The sequence below is a fragment of the Chenopodium quinoa genome, unplaced genomic scaffold (genome assembly GCF_001683475.1).
Source record: "Chenopodium quinoa cultivar QQ74 unplaced genomic scaffold, ASM168347v1, whole genome shotgun sequence".
Classification (NCBI taxonomy): Eukaryota; Viridiplantae; Streptophyta; class Magnoliopsida; order Caryophyllales; family Amaranthaceae; genus Chenopodium; species Chenopodium quinoa.
The window spans coordinates 206,237-223,836 of NW_018743433.1; the positions used below are offsets into that span (position 1 = coordinate 206,237).

At 36.9% G+C, this 17,600-nt stretch overlaps 1 protein-coding gene across 1 annotated transcript; it reads right to left on the bottom strand.

Annotated features, from left to right (window-relative positions):
* Nucleotides 1–16,266: 16,266 nt before the first annotated feature.
* On the bottom strand, nucleotides 16,267–17,250 carry LOC110739084. Its single transcript, XM_021919535.1, has 2 exons — nucleotides 16,650–17,250; nucleotides 16,267–16,472 (listed from the first exon to the last, which is right to left on the bottom strand). Exons 1-2 carry the CDS (start codon nucleotides 17,248–17,250, stop codon nucleotides 16,267–16,269), a joined length of 807 nt encoding a protein of 268 aa, XP_021775227.1.
* Between the last annotated feature and the right edge of the window lie 350 nt (nucleotides 17,251–17,600).

Consider the following 17,600-nt stretch of genomic DNA (forward strand, 5'->3'; position numbering starts at 1 on the left):
CTAGAAAAAACCCTAGCCTTGATCCCAAAGTATCCTAGATAGAATAGGAAAACCAATTCTAATGGAACTAGGAAACTAGTAATAAGACTAGTTCTAATTAACCTAAAACTTCTTAAAACAATTCCTAATTGACTTAGAAATTATTTTAAACTAAAATAACAGAAGTTAAGAAGATTCCTAATTGCTTAAACCAAGAAAAACCCTTTCAAGTGAAAGGTAAAAACTTGCAAGCAAAAACTCTAGAAAAAACTAAGTTAGGAAAATCTTTCTTTTCGTACTGCTGCCGAACCACCACCTCACGCGCCGCCATCATCGACACGCGCCCCACCGCCGTGTAGCTGGACTCAGGCCGGAGCTAGGGAGCCGGCGCGTGGCACCCAGATCGGCGCGTCGCCGTCGCTGCCGTCGTCGGACCCAACTGGTCCTTGACTTCTTCTTTAATGGTTGCGCATGTTAACCATTCTTGATTCTTTACTCCAAGCTCGAACCCTATTGGCCTTAAAACCAATATGATTGGCTCTTCAAAAGAATTTCCCTCTTGATTCACATCATTCTCCCCCTCTTCAAAAGAATTTGTCCTCAAATTCACATCATCTAGGTATGGAGTCAAATCACCAACATTAAAAGTAGCACTTACATTACCATATTCGCTTGGTAAATCAAGTTTGTAAGCACTATCACCATAAACTTCCAAAACCTCAAAAGGGCCGTCAGCTCTAGGCATGAGCTTGTTCTTCCTTTTGTTTGGAAATCTTTCCTTCCTTAAGTGTAACCAAACAAGATCTCCCGGCTTGAATGTAGGTTGCTTGCGCTTTTTGTTTGACCTTTCTTTGTAAAAGTTATTCATCTTCTCAATCCTTACTTTAACTTGTTCATATATCCTCTTAAAAACATCAAGCCGTTTCTTAGCATCAATATGGATGTCCTCTTTGTTTAATGGCAACAAATCAATAGGCAAGAATGGATTAATACCATAAACAACTTCAAATGGAGCTTGTTGTGTAGTTGATGAAGGTGACCGATTATAAGAAAACTCCGCATGGCAAAGTCTCATATCCCAATCCTTTTGAGTCTTACTTACCAACCCTCTAAGTAAAGTACCTAAGGTTCGATTGGTTACCTCAGTTTGACCATCTGTTTGAGGATGATGAGAAGTACTAAACATGAGCTTTGTTCCAAGTAGCTTCCACAAACACTTCCAAAAGTGACTAAGGAACTTTGAGTCCCTATCCGAAACTATGCTTCTAGGAACTCCATGAAGTCGAACAATTTCCTTGAAGTATAGATTAGCTACATGTTGCGCATCATCCGTCTTGTGCATTGGAACAAAGTGAGCCATCTTTGAGAATCTATCAACTACAACCATAATAGCATCCTTCCCTCTTTGAGTTCGTGGTAGTCCAACAATGAAGTCCATGCTAACACTATCCCAAGGACAATTTGGAACTGGAAGAGGTGTGTATAAGCCCTTTGAAAAAGAACTCTTTGCCTTTTGACAAGTAGCACATCTTGAAATCACACTTTGAACATCCTTGATCATCTTTGGCCAATAGAAATATTCACTAAGCATATCAACTGTTTTGTGAACACCAAAGTGCCCCGCAATTGCACCACTATGCACTTCTCTAATAAGCAATTCACGTACACCACATTGAGGAATACAAAGTTTGTTACCTTGAAATAAGAAGCCATCTTGAAGCACAAAGTTGCGTGAAGGGTCTTTGTACTCTTTTTCCAAATCCGGACAGGTTGCATACAAATCAAGTATATGGTCAAAACCAATGATCCTAGCATCCACCATGGCTAGCAAATAAGATCTCCTTGATAGTGCATCGGCAACCACATTCGCTTTGCCTTCCTTATACTTTGAAGAAAACGTAAAAGACTGTAGGAACTCAACCCACTTGGCGTTTCTATAATTCAACTTTTGTTGTCCATGGATATACTTCAAAGCTTCATGATCCGAATGTAGCACAAAAGGTTTTGGTCTTAAGTAATGAGACCAATGATCCAAAGCACGTACAATAACATAAAATTCACGATCATAGTTAGAGTAGTTCAACTTTGCACCACTTAGTTTCTCACTAAAGTAAGAGATAGGTTGTGCTTCTTGAATTAGAACCGCACCTATACCTGCTCCACTTGCATCACATTCAACTTCAAACAATTTATCAAAGTTAGGCAAAGCTAGAACCAGTGTATTGCATAGACTTTCCTAGATTGTCTCAAATGCTTGTTGCGCCGAATTAGTCCACACAAAGTCCCCTTTCTTCATCAATTCCGTGAAAGGTGCCATGATACTAGAAAAGTTTCTAATGAACCTTCTATAGAATGATGCATGACCATGAAAACTACGTGCTTCACGAATGTTTTTAGGCGCCACCCAAGTAGAAATAGCAGCCACCTTCTCGGGATCCACTTAAATACCCTTTCCCGAAATAATATAGCCAAGAAAAGAAATACTTGGAACCATGAATGAGCACTTTTCAAGTTTGCCATATAGTTGTTGTTCTCTTAAGGTTTCAAATAATCTTCTAAGATGATCAATATGTTCAATATTATCTCGACTATAGACTAATATATCATCAAGGTAAACGACAATGAACTTATTTAAGAAGGGTCGAAGTACCTCGTTCATGAGCCTCATGAATGAACTTGGCGCATTGCCTAGCCCAAAGGGCATGACCATACATTCATATAATCCTTGCTTAGTTTTGAAAGCAGTCTTCCATTCATCTCCTTCTCTAATTCGCATTTGATGGTAGCCACTTCTAAGATCGATCTTGGAAAATATGGTAGAACCATGTAACTCATCAAGCATATCTTCTAGTCGTGGCATAGGAAATCGATACTTGATATGTAATGTTGTTGACCGCTCTTGAATCAATACACATTCTCCATGTACCATCTTTCTTTGGAACTAGTAAAGCTGGAACCGCACAAGGGCTCATGCTTTCACGAACATAGCCTCTTTCAATCAATTCCTCTATTTGTCTTTGAAGCTCTTGGGAAGCCGTAGGATCGCACCTATAGGCTGGTTTATTAGGTAGAGGAGCTCCGGGAATAAGATCAATAGCATGCTCTATTCCACGCAAAGGAGGTAGACCTTTAGGAAGTTCCTCTGGGAACACATCCTTAAATTCATCTAGCAACTCTTCTATGTGCATGTTTGTTGAGGAACTTGTGGATTTCGCCTCTTTTATCACTAAGGCAAAGACCGTGGCTCCCTTTTCTACTTCACTCTCAAGTTCCTTAGCATTCAAAAAGAAATTTGGCACTTGCTTCTCTTTATCTTTGGTATGACCGTAGCTTGAATTAGGGGGTAGAGGATTGAGTTTGAACCTTTTGTTTCCTATTTTGACCGAATAAGTATTTGCCTCACCATCATGTGTAACTTGACGATCAAATTGCCAAGGTCTCCCTAAAAGAAGGTGACAAGCACTCATAGGAATAATATCACACCATAACTTTTCTTTGTATTTGCCAATGGAAAAGCTTACTAAGGCTTGTTTCTTCACATGAAGTCCCTTAGAATCATCAAGCCAACTCAACTTGTAAGGATTCTCATGTACTCTTGTTGGAAGGTTGAGCTTAGTAACCATCTCTGTGGACGCCACATTAGTACATGAACCACTATCAATGATCACCTTGCATGATATATCTCCTACTTTGCAACGAGTATGGAATAAGTTTTCACGTTGAGATTTGTTAGGGTTTGCTTCGGCATGGAAGATCTTCCTTACCACAAGCACTTTTTCATCATCTTCGGGATCAATCTCATCGTTCTCTTCCTCACTACTTGTTGCCTTAGTTTCGGATTCCTCATCGTCACACCCAAAAACTATGTGTTTCTCTTCTTCTACTTGTTGTTCGTATTGTCTTATTGTGAGAGCTTTCTTGGAAGGACATTGATCCGACCTATGTCCCTTTCCTTGACATTTGAAACACCTAATTCGGGATTCGAACTCTTCTTTAGATATCTTAACAAATTTCTTTTCTCCACTTGTTGAGCTTTCTCCCTTAGACTCGTAGGAACTCGGTTTAAAAGGCTTGAAAGTTTTGCTTGTTTTGGTCCCTTGTGAGAACTTGGTACCAAAACTCTTTGTACTTGTGCTCTTCTTATCTTCGAGCCAATGACTTTCAATTTTTAAAGCTAGTTTGCACACATCATTGAATGATTCATACGTACTCAATTCAATCTTCCTAGAGATAGTGCGATTTAGACCTTTAAGGAACCTAGCAATCCTCAATGGTTCTTTTTCATTCAAATCACAAAGAGAGGTTAGTTTATCAAATTCAGTAATATATTCGTTAACACTCTTAGTACCTTGTACCAACATAGTGAGTCTCACATATAGAGTTTGTTCGAAATCATGTGGAAGATATTTAGAACACATCTTCCTTTTCAAAACCGTCCAAGTCTTGATTTTTTCTTTTCCTGCTCTAGCACGTCGTGCTTTCAAATTATCGAACCAAATTCCCGCATTCTTAGTGAGTCTAGTATAAGCAATCTTGAATCGTTGGGAATCATTAAAACCCTTATAATCTGAAATTTTCTCTAATTGTCTCGCCCACTCAAAAAAATCTTCGGGGCTTCCTAGACCCGTAAAATCATCAAGCTTGATACCTTTATCATCGATCTTATTCTTATTATGAGTATCATCATCACTACTAGAAGCATCACTATCACTATCATGCCGTTTTTTCTTCTTTTTCTTTTTATCAAGCAATAATTGTGAAAAAGCATTAAAACGTGCCTCCGTATTATCTTGCAATCTTGCAAATTCATCCATGAGTTTTCTCAAGGCTTCCTTCATGATTATAAGATAAAAACAGTCCTAATAGGACCCTTCCCTCAAAATATCACATCACAACTTCGAATAAAAACGCACACACAAAAACAAGTAGCAATTAATCGGACCAAACTGACACTGTTGCGGAAAACAGTCCAGTTTAATAGCAAACGACAGCCAAAAATTCTGCAATTTTACAGGCAGAAAGTTGACTACATTTCACCCAAAATCAAAAAACAAATCGTCTCAAAAGACCTCGTAACGAAGGAGAACGAGCCCTCTGAAGTTGACACAAAACCGGAAATCCGAGAACGAGTGCGCCTTGTAAGAACGAGTTGTGGAACGATCAAAATCTCCCCAAATCTGATACCAATTTGATGTGGATTTAAACCCCTTAACTTAATAAAGAATCTAAAATCACACAAGTAACAAAAGCCCTTCGAATTTCGTTAGAAAATCGAACAACTTAAAGATAACAAACCGGATATGACTTTGAAAACGACCACTCCTGGAACGAATTCAACGCCTCTCAAATTACCTAGACCACTCCTGGAACTAAGTACTTTGATGAACAAAACTTAGACTACTCCTAGAACTAAGAATTGAACGTTCTAATTATCAAAACAACTCCTTGAATTGAAAACTAGCAAAAGAATTTGTAAGCAATTAAGCAAAACAAACAATAAACTTGTATTGAATTTTCTGGTTTTTTGTGTACAAAGCCACGAAAAATCCCTTATTTATAGACTAAAACTAACTATTCCTAAGTCTATTCAAACTAGAAAAAACCCTAGCCTTGATCCAAAAGTATCCTAGATAGAATAGGAAAACCAATTCTAATGGAACTAGGAAACTAGTAATAAGACTAGTTCTAATTAACCTAAAACTTCTTAAAACAATTCCTAATTGACTTAGAAATTATTTTAAACTAAAATAACAGAAATTAAGAAGATTCCTAATTGCTTAAACCAAGAAAAACCCTTTCAAGTAAAAACTTGCAAGCAAAAACTCTAGAAAAGACTAAGTTAGGAAAATCTTTCTTTTCGTACTGCCGCCGAACCACCACCTCACGCGCCGCCATCATCGACACGCGCCCCACCGCCGTGTAGCTGGACTCAGGCCGGAGCTAGGGTTGACTTCTTCTTCAATGGCTGCGCATGTTAACCATTCTTGATTCTTTACTCCAAGCTCGAACCCTATTGGCCTTAAAACCAATATGATTGGCTCTTCAAAAGAATTTCCCTCTTGATTCACATCAATATTAATTCTGAGTTCTTCCATGCATGCATTAGGAAACGAAGGATTCAAAAAAGTATTCATTGTTTCAAGGATTCAAATGGGGTTTGGTTAAGGGATCCTAATCAGGTTGCTAATGCTTTTATAGAGTATTATAAGAGGCTGCTGGGGAATAGCTCTCAACCTAGGAAATTTATCCATCCTAGTGTCATTAGTGAGGGCTCTATTTTGAGTTCTGAAATGTAAGATGCTCTCCGTAGGCCTTTCACTTCTAGGGATGTGAAGGAGGCTCTCTGGAAGATATATGATGACAAGGCGCTTGGTCCTAATGGGTTTTCTAGCAAATTTTTCAAGGCTTCATGGGCGATTGTGGGAGAGGACATAACAAAAGCTGTGGTTGAATTTTTCTCTTATGGTAAGATGCTTAAGCATATTAACAACACTATTCTCACTATGTTTCCTAAAGTTGACTTTGTTTAAGAGATTAGTCAGTTTAGACCTATTGCCTGTTGTAATGTTGTGTACAAGGTCATCTCCAAGATTCTCTGTGATAGATTAAAGGAGGTTTTGCCTTTTCTTGTTTGTGAGATGCAAGGTGCTTTTGTAAAGGGGAGGTTAATTCTTAATAACATTCTGATTTGTCAGGATATGCTCAAAGGTTATAATAATAAGAGAATGCCACCTAGGTGTACTATTAAGGTTGACTTAAGGAAAGCCTATGATTCTGTGCACTGCAGTTTCATTGAAGATATGTTGACTGCTTTGAATTTTCCTCCTATTTTTATCAACTGGATCATGATTTGTATTTCTTCTCCTTCTTTCTCTATTATGCTCAATGGGGGTATGTTTGGTTTCTTTAAAAGGAAACAGGGTGTCAGGCAGGGGGATCCCCTTTCTCCTTTGTTATTTGTTTTGGTAATGGAGTACCTGTCTAGGCTTCTTATCAAAGTTGGGAAGTTAAGGCAGTTTAAGTTCCACAAGAGATGTAAGTTGTTGAATCTTAATCATCTAATCATTGCCGATGATTTAATGTTATTTTGCCATGGTGATAGAGGTTCTGTCTTGTTATTGGCTAAGGCTCTGAGAGTGTTTGAGCGGTGTTCTGGTCTCAGTGCTAATGTGGATAAGACTGCAATTTACTTTGGTAGTATGGATCCTTATTTACAGCAAGCTATTATGAATGATTCTGGGTTTTCTAGAAGGTAGACTCCTTTTAGGTACCTTGGCATTCCTCTTAATGCTAAGTACTTGAGAACTGATGATTTTGATAGCCTCATTGATAAAATGTTGAAGAAGATTACATGCTGGTCAAGTAGAAATTTGTCTTATGCAGCCAGAGTTGTGCTTGTGAATGCAGTGTTAATGAGCTTACATTCTTATTGGGCTTAAGTGGTTCTCCTTCCAAAGACTGTCATGCACATAATCACTCAATTATATAGGGCTTTTCTGTGGTGTGGGAATGCTGTTTTGTCTAAGGTTCCTCTTGTTTCATGGGATTGGATCTGTAGACCAAAAAAATATGGTGGTTTAGGAGTGAGGGATTATGGGAGTTAGAACAAGGCTGCTCTAGGAAAATATGTTTGGAAGACTGCTATGAAGGAAGATTCCTTATGGGTGAAATAGGTTCACTCTGTGTATATTAAACAGGCTGATTGGTGGACTTATAAACCTAAGAGGAGTGATGGTTGGGCATGGAAGAAAGTTTGTGATGTGAAAGATGATCTGAAGGAAGGCTTCCTGAGTAACAGCTGGACTGATAGTAAGTATCAATTGTCTGTGGTATACAGGTGGATTCAAGGTCCTATGGAGCCTGTGCATTGGGATGCCTGGGTATGGAAAAGATTTAATGCTCCTAAGCATGCATTCATTACCTGGCTTGCTTATCAGGGCAAGTTAAGAACCAGAGACAAGTTGTCTGCTTTTGGTGTCTATTCTGACATTAGTTGTTTGCTGTGTGGGCTGGAAATGGAGACTAAGGAGCATCTATATTTCAAATGCAGTTATAGTAAAAGATGTTTGGACCTGATTTGTCAATGGTTAAACCTGAGAGAATGCCATTATGATATTGACACTTCCTAAAAAAATTGGAAAAGGAAGTTCAGGACTGATATTACTCGAAGAACAGGTTATGCTATTTTGTCTGCCATGGTGTATCATCTTTGGCTGGCCAGAAACCAGGAGTTTTGGAGCAAGGTTGTCATGCATCCAAGACTATTATGCAAGGCTGTTTGTATATAAATTATAGATAGGATTAAATAGTTAATCAATTGTAAACGGAATAGAGCTTTATGTAAGTGGATACACCATATGTATCTCATTGTCCCTGTCTAGGCTTGTTGTTCTAGTTTGGGTGGCTGTTTGGGTGTAGTGGGTGTGGTTGTGCCTTTTGGTGCTTTCCTTGTTTTGGTTGCTCTTTTTTGGTAATATTATTTCTTACTTACCAAAAAAAATAAAAGAATCAAATGAAAGTCAAACACATTCAAACAAAGCTATTTAAATCAAATGAAAATCAAATTATTTTTACAAAGCTAATTGAATTAAATGAAAGTCAAACACATTTGAACAATGCAAATTAAATCAAATGAAAGAAAAACACATTCAAACAAATCTATTTGAATCAAATGAAAGTCATATGCATTCTACAAAGTTAATTGAATCAATTGAAAGTTAAAGATATTCAAATAAACCTTTTTAAATCAAATGAAATTCAAATGCATTCTTCAAAGCTAATTGAATCAAATAGAAGTAAAACACATTCAAACAAAGCTATTTGAATCAATGGAAAGTCAAATGCATTCTACAAAGCTAATTGAATCAAATGAAATTCAAACACATTTAAACAAAGATAATTGAATCAAATGAAAGTCAAACACATTCAAACATAGATTTTTGAATCAAATGGAAGTCAAATGCATTCCACAATGCTAAATGGATCAAATGAAAGTCAAACACATTCAATTAAAGCTAATTGAATCAAATGAAAGTTAAAGATATTCTAACAAAGCTTTTTAAAATCAAATGAAATTCAAATGCATCTACAAAGCTAATTGAATCAAATAGAAGTAAAACACATTCAAACAAATCTATTTTGATCAAATGAAAGTCAAATGCATTCCACAAAGCTACTAAAGCAAGTCTAGCAGTTAAGATTTTAGAAACTAGCTTATAAAGCACTGTTTTAGGCACTAAGGTAATAGTGGTACAATTCCACATTCTCAACATTTTGCCAATTCTAAAGAATTCCAGAACCCAAACATACACATCAGTCTTGACAATGTTCCAAGTTTTCTTGAAAAAGAAAGAGTTGAACCCATCAATACTAGGGGCTTTCGTGCTTTCAATACCCTTAAGAGCCAAATCAATCTCATCAACAGTGACAGGGCTAACAAGAATATCCTGAACTCCTCTAGACAATTGCCTACCTTTCCTCATGGTACAGAGATCAACACAAGATAGAGAGGTAGATCTAGAACCAAGGAGCTTCTTATAGAAGCTTGTGAGTTCCCCTTCAATGTCAGCAGGAACATTAAGGATCATATCATGTTCATTATACAAAGTGTCAATCCTATTTCTACTTTGTCTTTGTTTCATCACAGAAAAGAAATAGTGATTATTACCATCCCCCAGCTGCATCCAGTCTAACCTGGATTTATGTTAGTAGATACTCTCTTGAATCCTCAACCAATACTTAACATTAGCAATATCTTCTATTTCTTTATCATAGAGGTTAGTGTTAGCCTCATCCCCAGAAATTTGATGCTGAACAGTACTGAGTTGATTACAAGCATCCTCAACTCTACCATGAATATCACCAAACTTCTGAATATTTAGAGTCTTCAGCACACTCTTCACCTTTTTGAGCTTGCACCAGACTACATTCATAGCATTTCCAGAATGAGAACTTTGCCAGGCACCCTCAACAGTACTCATAAAATTTTCATGCTCAACCAAATAGTTTAGAAACCTAAAAGGCTTCCCTTTCCCTTGTTGAGGCTGAAAAATGTTGAAAACAAGAGGGCTATGATCAGAAAGAGAAAGAGGGAGATAAAGAGGGAGAAAACCCCATTCAACTTATCAGAAACAAACAGGACAGAATTAAAGTCTCCAGCATAGAGCCATGGGATAGAAGCACTAGGCACCCCTTTAAGAGCAGTCCATAATTGCATTCTATCATGAATTGTGTGCAGACCATATACAAAAGTAATTAGAATCTTAGTCTGTAAATCCTTTGAACACAACAGACAGTGAACAAATTGTTCAGTAAAAGCCATGTTGTCAAGAGTAAGGCAATCAGCCTTCCAACCAACCCAAATTCTACCTTTAGGAGAGCTAGAATAATTACAATGCCAAGACCAAGCCATCCCAAACTTCTTCTATATATTACTACTGTTTTGAACTTTTACTTTAGTTTCCAAAATACACAAAACATCAATTTTATGCTCTAAAAGTAACTGTTTAATAACAGCTACCTTCCCAGGGTCATTAAGACCCCTTATATTCCATGAAAGAACTATCATGTTCCTAGAGAGGGATTACCATCACCCTCAATAGGATCTTTATCAACAGTTTCAACAGGTCCCTCCTCTTCCAAAGGTAAAGGCTGGTAAGAATTAGACATAGAAACAGGGAAAGTAATCTGTCTAGTAGCTTTCTTCACAGTTTTCTTACCAATCATCTTCCATTCATCTGGTTTCTGAATCTGGGGTTCTGGTGTGATCTTAGAGCTACTATCTTTAGATGCTAGGACAGAATCGTTTTTCTCTGGGACCCATATCTTCTTCTGAACTTGATTATTCCCTATATCTGGTTGTTGAGGTTTAGGCTGACACTTAGGCATAGAACAGTCATGACCAACCTTATTACATTTTTTACAAAATGGCGGATGCCATTCAAATTGGATTTTAAGTTCAACTAGCTCACCACCTGGATCTTCAACCCACACAGAAGATGGTAAGGGCTTTGTAACATCAATTTCCACAAGAAGTCTAGAAAAAGAGACCCTTAATTGCCTTGAGGTACACTCATCTACACAGATTGGGACCCCTAACAGGCTTCCAATTCTGCTAAGAGTGTCAGCACCCCAGCAGTTCAATGGCAGATTTGGCAATTTAACCCAAAGAGGAATAGTTCTCAATACTTCTGAATGAAACTCAAATTTATCATTCCATGCTTTAATTATAGCTGGCTTACCATAGAACATGTGAGGTCTAGTACACAATATTGTATTCTTATCACTAACAGATTTCAGAATAATAATGAAGTACCCCTCATCATGCCAAAATATATCAGGTCTAGCTACACTCTTCCAATTTTCAGTTACAAATCGATGAATAACAGTAATAGAAGGAGAAAAGCCAAAAACGTAAAATATCAGAGAATTACCCCATCTCCTTCTACCTTCAGAAAGTTCAGCAGCAGTAATTTTAGCAATTGATTTCCCATCCTTGATTCCTAGAAACCAACGGAACAGTATTCGCTGAAACCCTAGTTACTGTTTCATTGGATTTACTTAGATTTTTAACAATTGAGCTTCCATGAAATTGCTTAAGCTTCCTCAAATCACCCCTGGATATCATACCAGCAGCTGGATTAACGAGGTGAGGGGGAGGAGTAACTAGTTCATCATCTTCAGCAATCGAATCCAGTTTTGAAGAAATCCCTGATTTCCTCAAATTATCTAAGATTTTATCGAATGGAGGTTGGTTAGAGTTTTGCAAGAGTGGAGTTTATTGTTTTTTCTTGCGGGGTATTGTGATGACAAAGCTAAATGAACGAACCCAACCTAGCAGTAGAGAATCGCCATAGGAGACCTACAAAAAGTCAACGAAAAGTCAACGCAAGCAAAAACTCTTCATTTGTTTGAATAGCTTTGATTAAAATAGCTTTGTTTGAATGTGTTTAACTTTCATTTGTTTCAATTACTTTTATAGAATGCATTTGACTTTCATTTTATTCAAAAAGCTTTGTTTGGATATCTTTACCTTTCATTTAATTCAATTAGCTTTATTTACATGTGTTTGACTTTCATTTGATTTAGTTAACTTTTTTGAATGCATTTGACTTTCATTTGATTCTTATAACTTTGTATGAATGTGTTTGACTTTCATTTGATTTAATTAGTATTGTTTGAATGTGTTTAACTTTCAACTGATTAAAATAGCTTTCTTTGAATGTGTTTGACTTTCATTTGATTCAAAAAGCTTTCTTTGAATGTGTTTGAATTTCATTTGATTCAATTAGCTTCGTAGAATGCATTTGACTTTCATTTGATTCAAATAGTTTTGTTTGAATGTGTTTGACTTTCATTTAATTCAAATAGCTTTCTTTCAATGTGTTTAACTTTCATTTGATTCAATTAGCTTTGTAGAATGCATTTGACTTTCATTTTTTTATTCAAATAGTTTTGTTTGAATGTGTTTGGCTTTCATTTGATTTAAATAGCTTTGTTTGTATTTCTTTGACTTTCATTATATTTAATTAGCTTTGCAGAATGCATTTGACTTTCATTTGTTTCAAATAGCTTTGTTTTAATGTGTTTGACTTTTATTTGATTCAATCAGTTTTGTAGAATGCATTTGACTTTCATTTGATTCAAATAGTTTTGTTTGAATTTGTTTGACTTTCATTTGATTCAAATAGCTTTGTTTGAATTTGTTTGACTTTCATTTGATTTAATAAGCTTTATAGAATGCATTTGACTTTCATTTGATTCAATTAGCTTTGTTAGAATGTGTTTGCCTTTCAATTGTTTCAATTAGCTTTGTTTTGATTTGTTTGACTTTCTTTTGATTCTACTAGCTTTGTAGAATGCATTTCACTTTTATTTTACTCAAATAGAATTGTTTGAATGGGTTTTAACTTTCATTTGATTTAATTTGTTTTATAGAATGCATTTAACTTTCATTTGATTCAAAAGGCTTTGTTATAATATCTTTCACTTTCATTTGATTCATTTAGCTTTATTTGAACGTGTTTGACTTTCATTTGATTTAATTAGCTTTGTTAAAAGCATTTGATTTTTTCATTTGATTTAAATAGCTTTATTTGAATGTGTTTGACTTTCATTTGATTTAATTAACACTATTTGAATGCGTTTGCCTTTCATTTGATTCAATTAGCTTTGTATAAAGTATTTGATTTTCATTTGATTTAAATAGCTTTGTTTGAATGTGTTTTACTTTCTTTTGATTCAATACCTTTTTAAAATGCATTTGACTTTCATTTGATTCAAAAAGCTTTGTTTGAAGGAGTTTGACTTTCATTTAATTCAATTAGGTTTTTTTTTTTTTTGGTGAATAGAATTTTTATTTCCAAAATAAAGAGTACAACTAACAAAGAAAGTTTCACTAGCAAGAACATCCAAACTACACAATTCTCGAAGGTCAAACCACCCCTAAAACAGTCCAAGGATCTGGTTTAGCCACCTTCTAGGAAGGGATCTAAACAAAGCCAAGATCAAACTAAGCCCAGGCCCCTGAGCACCTTCTAGGAAGGGTATTAGGAACAAGGACCAGGCAAATATAAACCAACCCAACTCAAACAAAACGCAAGGAACTATTACAAAATAATAGCAAAATATTACAAGCAACTCAAAATAGGTTGCAAGCTATAGGAACACATGCTGATAGGACACAGGCTAGAAACAAGAACAGGCACCAGGAATTAGCACCCAAATCGGAGCACAGAACAGAAAGCACAAGGGAACCAACCAGGAATAGGACAGAGCCAAAACAAACCAACCCAGCAAGCTAGAAAACAAGAGACAGAATGAGCTTCAAGAGGTCAGATTAGAACCCGACAGGAACACAACATCACCCTATCTTGACACAAGAACACCAGCAGAAACACAGAACACAGCAGCATAACTAGTTAGCAGTTATGATCAGCTTTTGTCTATCAACTGAATCACACCTGCAAGCAACTTTATACACTACATTTCTGAACACAGCATAAGCAGGATCACCAGTGCCATTGAACATAGTGTTATTTCTTTGGATCCAGATGCTATACACAGTTTCAGCTAAGAACATCAAGTGTAATCTGCTAGTTGAGCTTGACCTCCTACATCTTTTAATTGTCCATTCAACTTCCTGACTGAAACCTTGAACTGGTCTCTAACAGTTAAGAAGTTGTAAGACCTTCCCCCAAATTCTGCTAGAATAAGTGTAAAGAAAAAACAAGTGTTGAACACTTTCCCTTTCTTGTAAACATAAAAGGAAAATAGGATCACAAACAGGATTCCATTTGAGAATTCTGTCTTTTGTAAGCATTCTATCCCAAGAAGCAAGCCATAAAATAAAGATACTCTTTGGAGAAGCACTATTGTTACAGAAAATTCTTCTCTAGGGAACCTTAGAGCTTTGTTGTCTAAGTTTAGCATAGATCTTTTAATGCAAACTCTATTGTTCCTTATCACAGAGCTCCAACCTCCAAAGTAATCTATCATCCATCTGTATTTCATTACTTCCCTAAGAACCTAGGAGCCTTTCTGAGGGATATCAGCTTCCCAAAACTCAACAATTTTAAAGTAATGCACATGAACCGACCTTACCCAGAGGGAATCAGCTTTGTGAGCAATATCCCAGAGAAGTTTTCACACAGCAGCAGTATTCCAAGCATGAAGAGCAATAACATTCCATTCCCCACAGGATTTAGGTAAATAGACAGTATACCAAGCTATAAGGGCTTTCTTTGTGGGATTAGTAGTGCCTGTCCGGAGAAAGGCTTTAAACCTGCTTTCAATCTCCTTCATAGTCTTTTTTGGCAGCACAAAAATCTAAGCCCAATAAGTTTGGACCCCAAAGAGCACACTCTTAATAAGTTGTAATCTGCCAGCATAAGAGAGAAACCTAGCAGCCCAACTTTCAATTCTACTAGAAATCCTGTGCAGCAAAGGCTTACATTGTTTAATAGTCAACTTCTTTGAAGACAAAGGTACCCCAAGGTATTTAAAGGGAAGAGTACCAGCAGCCATACCCAGACAAGCTAAAAGGATCTCCTGGTCTTCCAGATTTATTCCCCCAAAATAAACCTCACTCTTATTAAGATTAGCAACTAAGCCAGAAGCTCTTGAAAATTTCTGAAATGCCTTGAACATAAGCTTGATAAAACACTCATTAGCTCTAGCAAACATAAGAAGATCATCTGCAAACATAAGGTGAGTAATCCAAAGCTTCTCACACCTTGGATGAAAATTAAAATTAGGCACCCTGACAAGCTCATAAAAACACCTGGACAGATACTCCATTCCTATAGCAAACAGGAAAGGGGACATAGGATCACCCTGTCTTATCCCCTTTTTTTGCCTTAAAAGGGTTAGTAGGAATACCATTGATCAAAATAGAAAAAGACACAGAGGTAATGCACCCCATAATCCAATTAATGAACACAATGGGAAACCTAAGCTTACACATTACATCCTTAATAAAGCTCCACTCAATGGAGTCATAGGCTTTCTTCAAATCAACCTTGATCATGCATCTAGGAGTGATGTATTTGTGGTTATACCCTTCAATTAGCTCAGTAGCTAGCAAAATATTGTCACCAATATGCTTGCTTGGAATAAACCCAGCCTGAGCTTCATCAACAACCTCCCCAATAACCTTTGCAAGCCTAGCTGTGAGGATTTTAGAAACAATCTTGCAGAGGACAATACAACAAGCAATTGGTCTAAAATCCCTAACATAAGAAGGGTTTTGCACTTTAGGAACCAAGGTTAAGGTTGTGCAATTCCACTGAGCATTCATAGTGTCAGTTTCAAAGAACTCATGCACAGCCTTATACACTTCAAGCTTAATGATTTCCCATGTATGCTTGAAAAATTTGGAGTTGAAACCATCAATCCCTGGAGCTTTGTCATTAGAGAAATCCTTTACCGCACAATCAATCTCAAAATTTGTCCCACGGACAATTAACATGTTCTGAGCATCCATAGAAAGTTGGATTCCAGATCTCATAGTAACTAGATCAATGGCATCAAGATCAGGAGAACTAGATCCCATCAGTAGCTTGTAAAAAGAACAATATCCTGCTCCACTTCATCAAGGGTTTTGAGAGGAACATGCTGATCAGTCATGATAGAGTCAATTCGATTCCTAGCTTGTCTTTGTTTCATCATAGAAAAGAAATACTTAGTGTTAGAGTCACCAAGTTTAACCCATTCTACCTTAGAGTTCTGCCTAAACACACTCTCCTAAATAGACCTCCAATACTTAAGCTGTTGAATAGCAGTAGCTTCCTAATCCCCTAGAGCAGGAGAATGAGGGTCAGAAGCCATTTGGTCTTGTATGTCTAACAAAGCCTGCTGAGCAAGATCAATTCTCATTTCAACATTTCTAAAAGAATGATGATTAAGCTGTTTAAGCTTAACTTTCAAACTCTTAAATTTCTTCCAAACTCTACTCATAGGACTACCATGAGTACCACCACTCCAAACATCATGCACTAGAGTCAGGAAATTAGGATGAGTAATCAAATGATTCAAAAACCTAAACGACCTTCCCTTACCTGGAGATGGGGGAAAAATCTCATAGAGAAGAGGAGTGTGATCAGAGAGGGAGGGAGGAAGGTAGATGGCCTCGACATTAGGAAATTAAAGCAGCCACTCCAAATTAACCAAACCTCTGTCAATTCTAGTTTGAGTTCTAGGACCACAATAAGCTTTGTTAGACCAGTAAAAACGAGAGCCCTTACTTTTAATCTCAACAAAACCCATATCTTCAATAAAATCTTTGAAGTCTCTAACTTCATAATCAGTGATCTCACTTCCATTAATTCTATCACCATCCTGCAAAATAGAATTGAAATCCCCAGTACATATCCAGGGAAGAGAAACAGGACCAATAGCTCTAATACCACTCCATAACTCTCTCCTGTCATGGATATCGTGCAAACCGTAGACAAAAGAAACAGCTACATGTCTGCTGTAATCAAGAGAACTGACAATGCAATGAATGAACTGAGTGTGAACAGTGATTACCTCAATATGAAGCCTTTCACTCTTCCATCCAAGCCAAATTCTACCTTTTTCAGAACAAGAATAATTGCACACCCAACTCAGCCCATGAGAAATTTGTTTCTGAATTCCAGTACACTTCTTTTGTTTAACTCTAGTTTCAAGAAGGCACAATACATCTGTTTTAGTTCTATTGAGTAGCTGTTTAATATCAGCCACTTTACAAGGGTCATTAAGACCCCTGACATTCCATACAGTGAGAATCATTGATGTGTAGGAGGCCTACCCCCGCTTGGTTTAGTAATGTTCTGTCTCTAAGGAGTAGTAGTATCTTCAGTATGATCTTTAGGAAGCACAGGATATATGTTTGTGGTCAACAAATGAACAGTATTCACAGCAGTTTCCTTCCCTTTCTTTTTCATAGTTTCCCACCTCTCAGTTGATTTGGAAGGAAAACCAGGCTCTTGTTTCACCTTCTGAACCTATGTTTTCTTCTATGGTTGAGCCTTAGGAACAAGTTGATTGTGACTTGCTTTAGGCTCATCACAGTTATGGCCAGCCTTATTACATTTCCCACAATAGGGAGGAGTCCATTCATTTATTACAGCTAACTCTAA

What these genes read in the sequence shown, in the direction of transcription:
- LOC110739084 (XM_021919535.1), bottom strand. Translation starts at nt 17,250, where the DNA reads ATGATTCTCACTGTATGGAATGTCAGGGGTCTTAATGACCCTTGTAAA. An exon ending in TCAAACTAGAATTGACAGAG is followed by an intron (nt 16,473 to 16,649) that starts GTTTGGTTAATT and finishes TCCTGACTCTAG; the next exon opens with TGCATGATGTTTGGAGTGGT.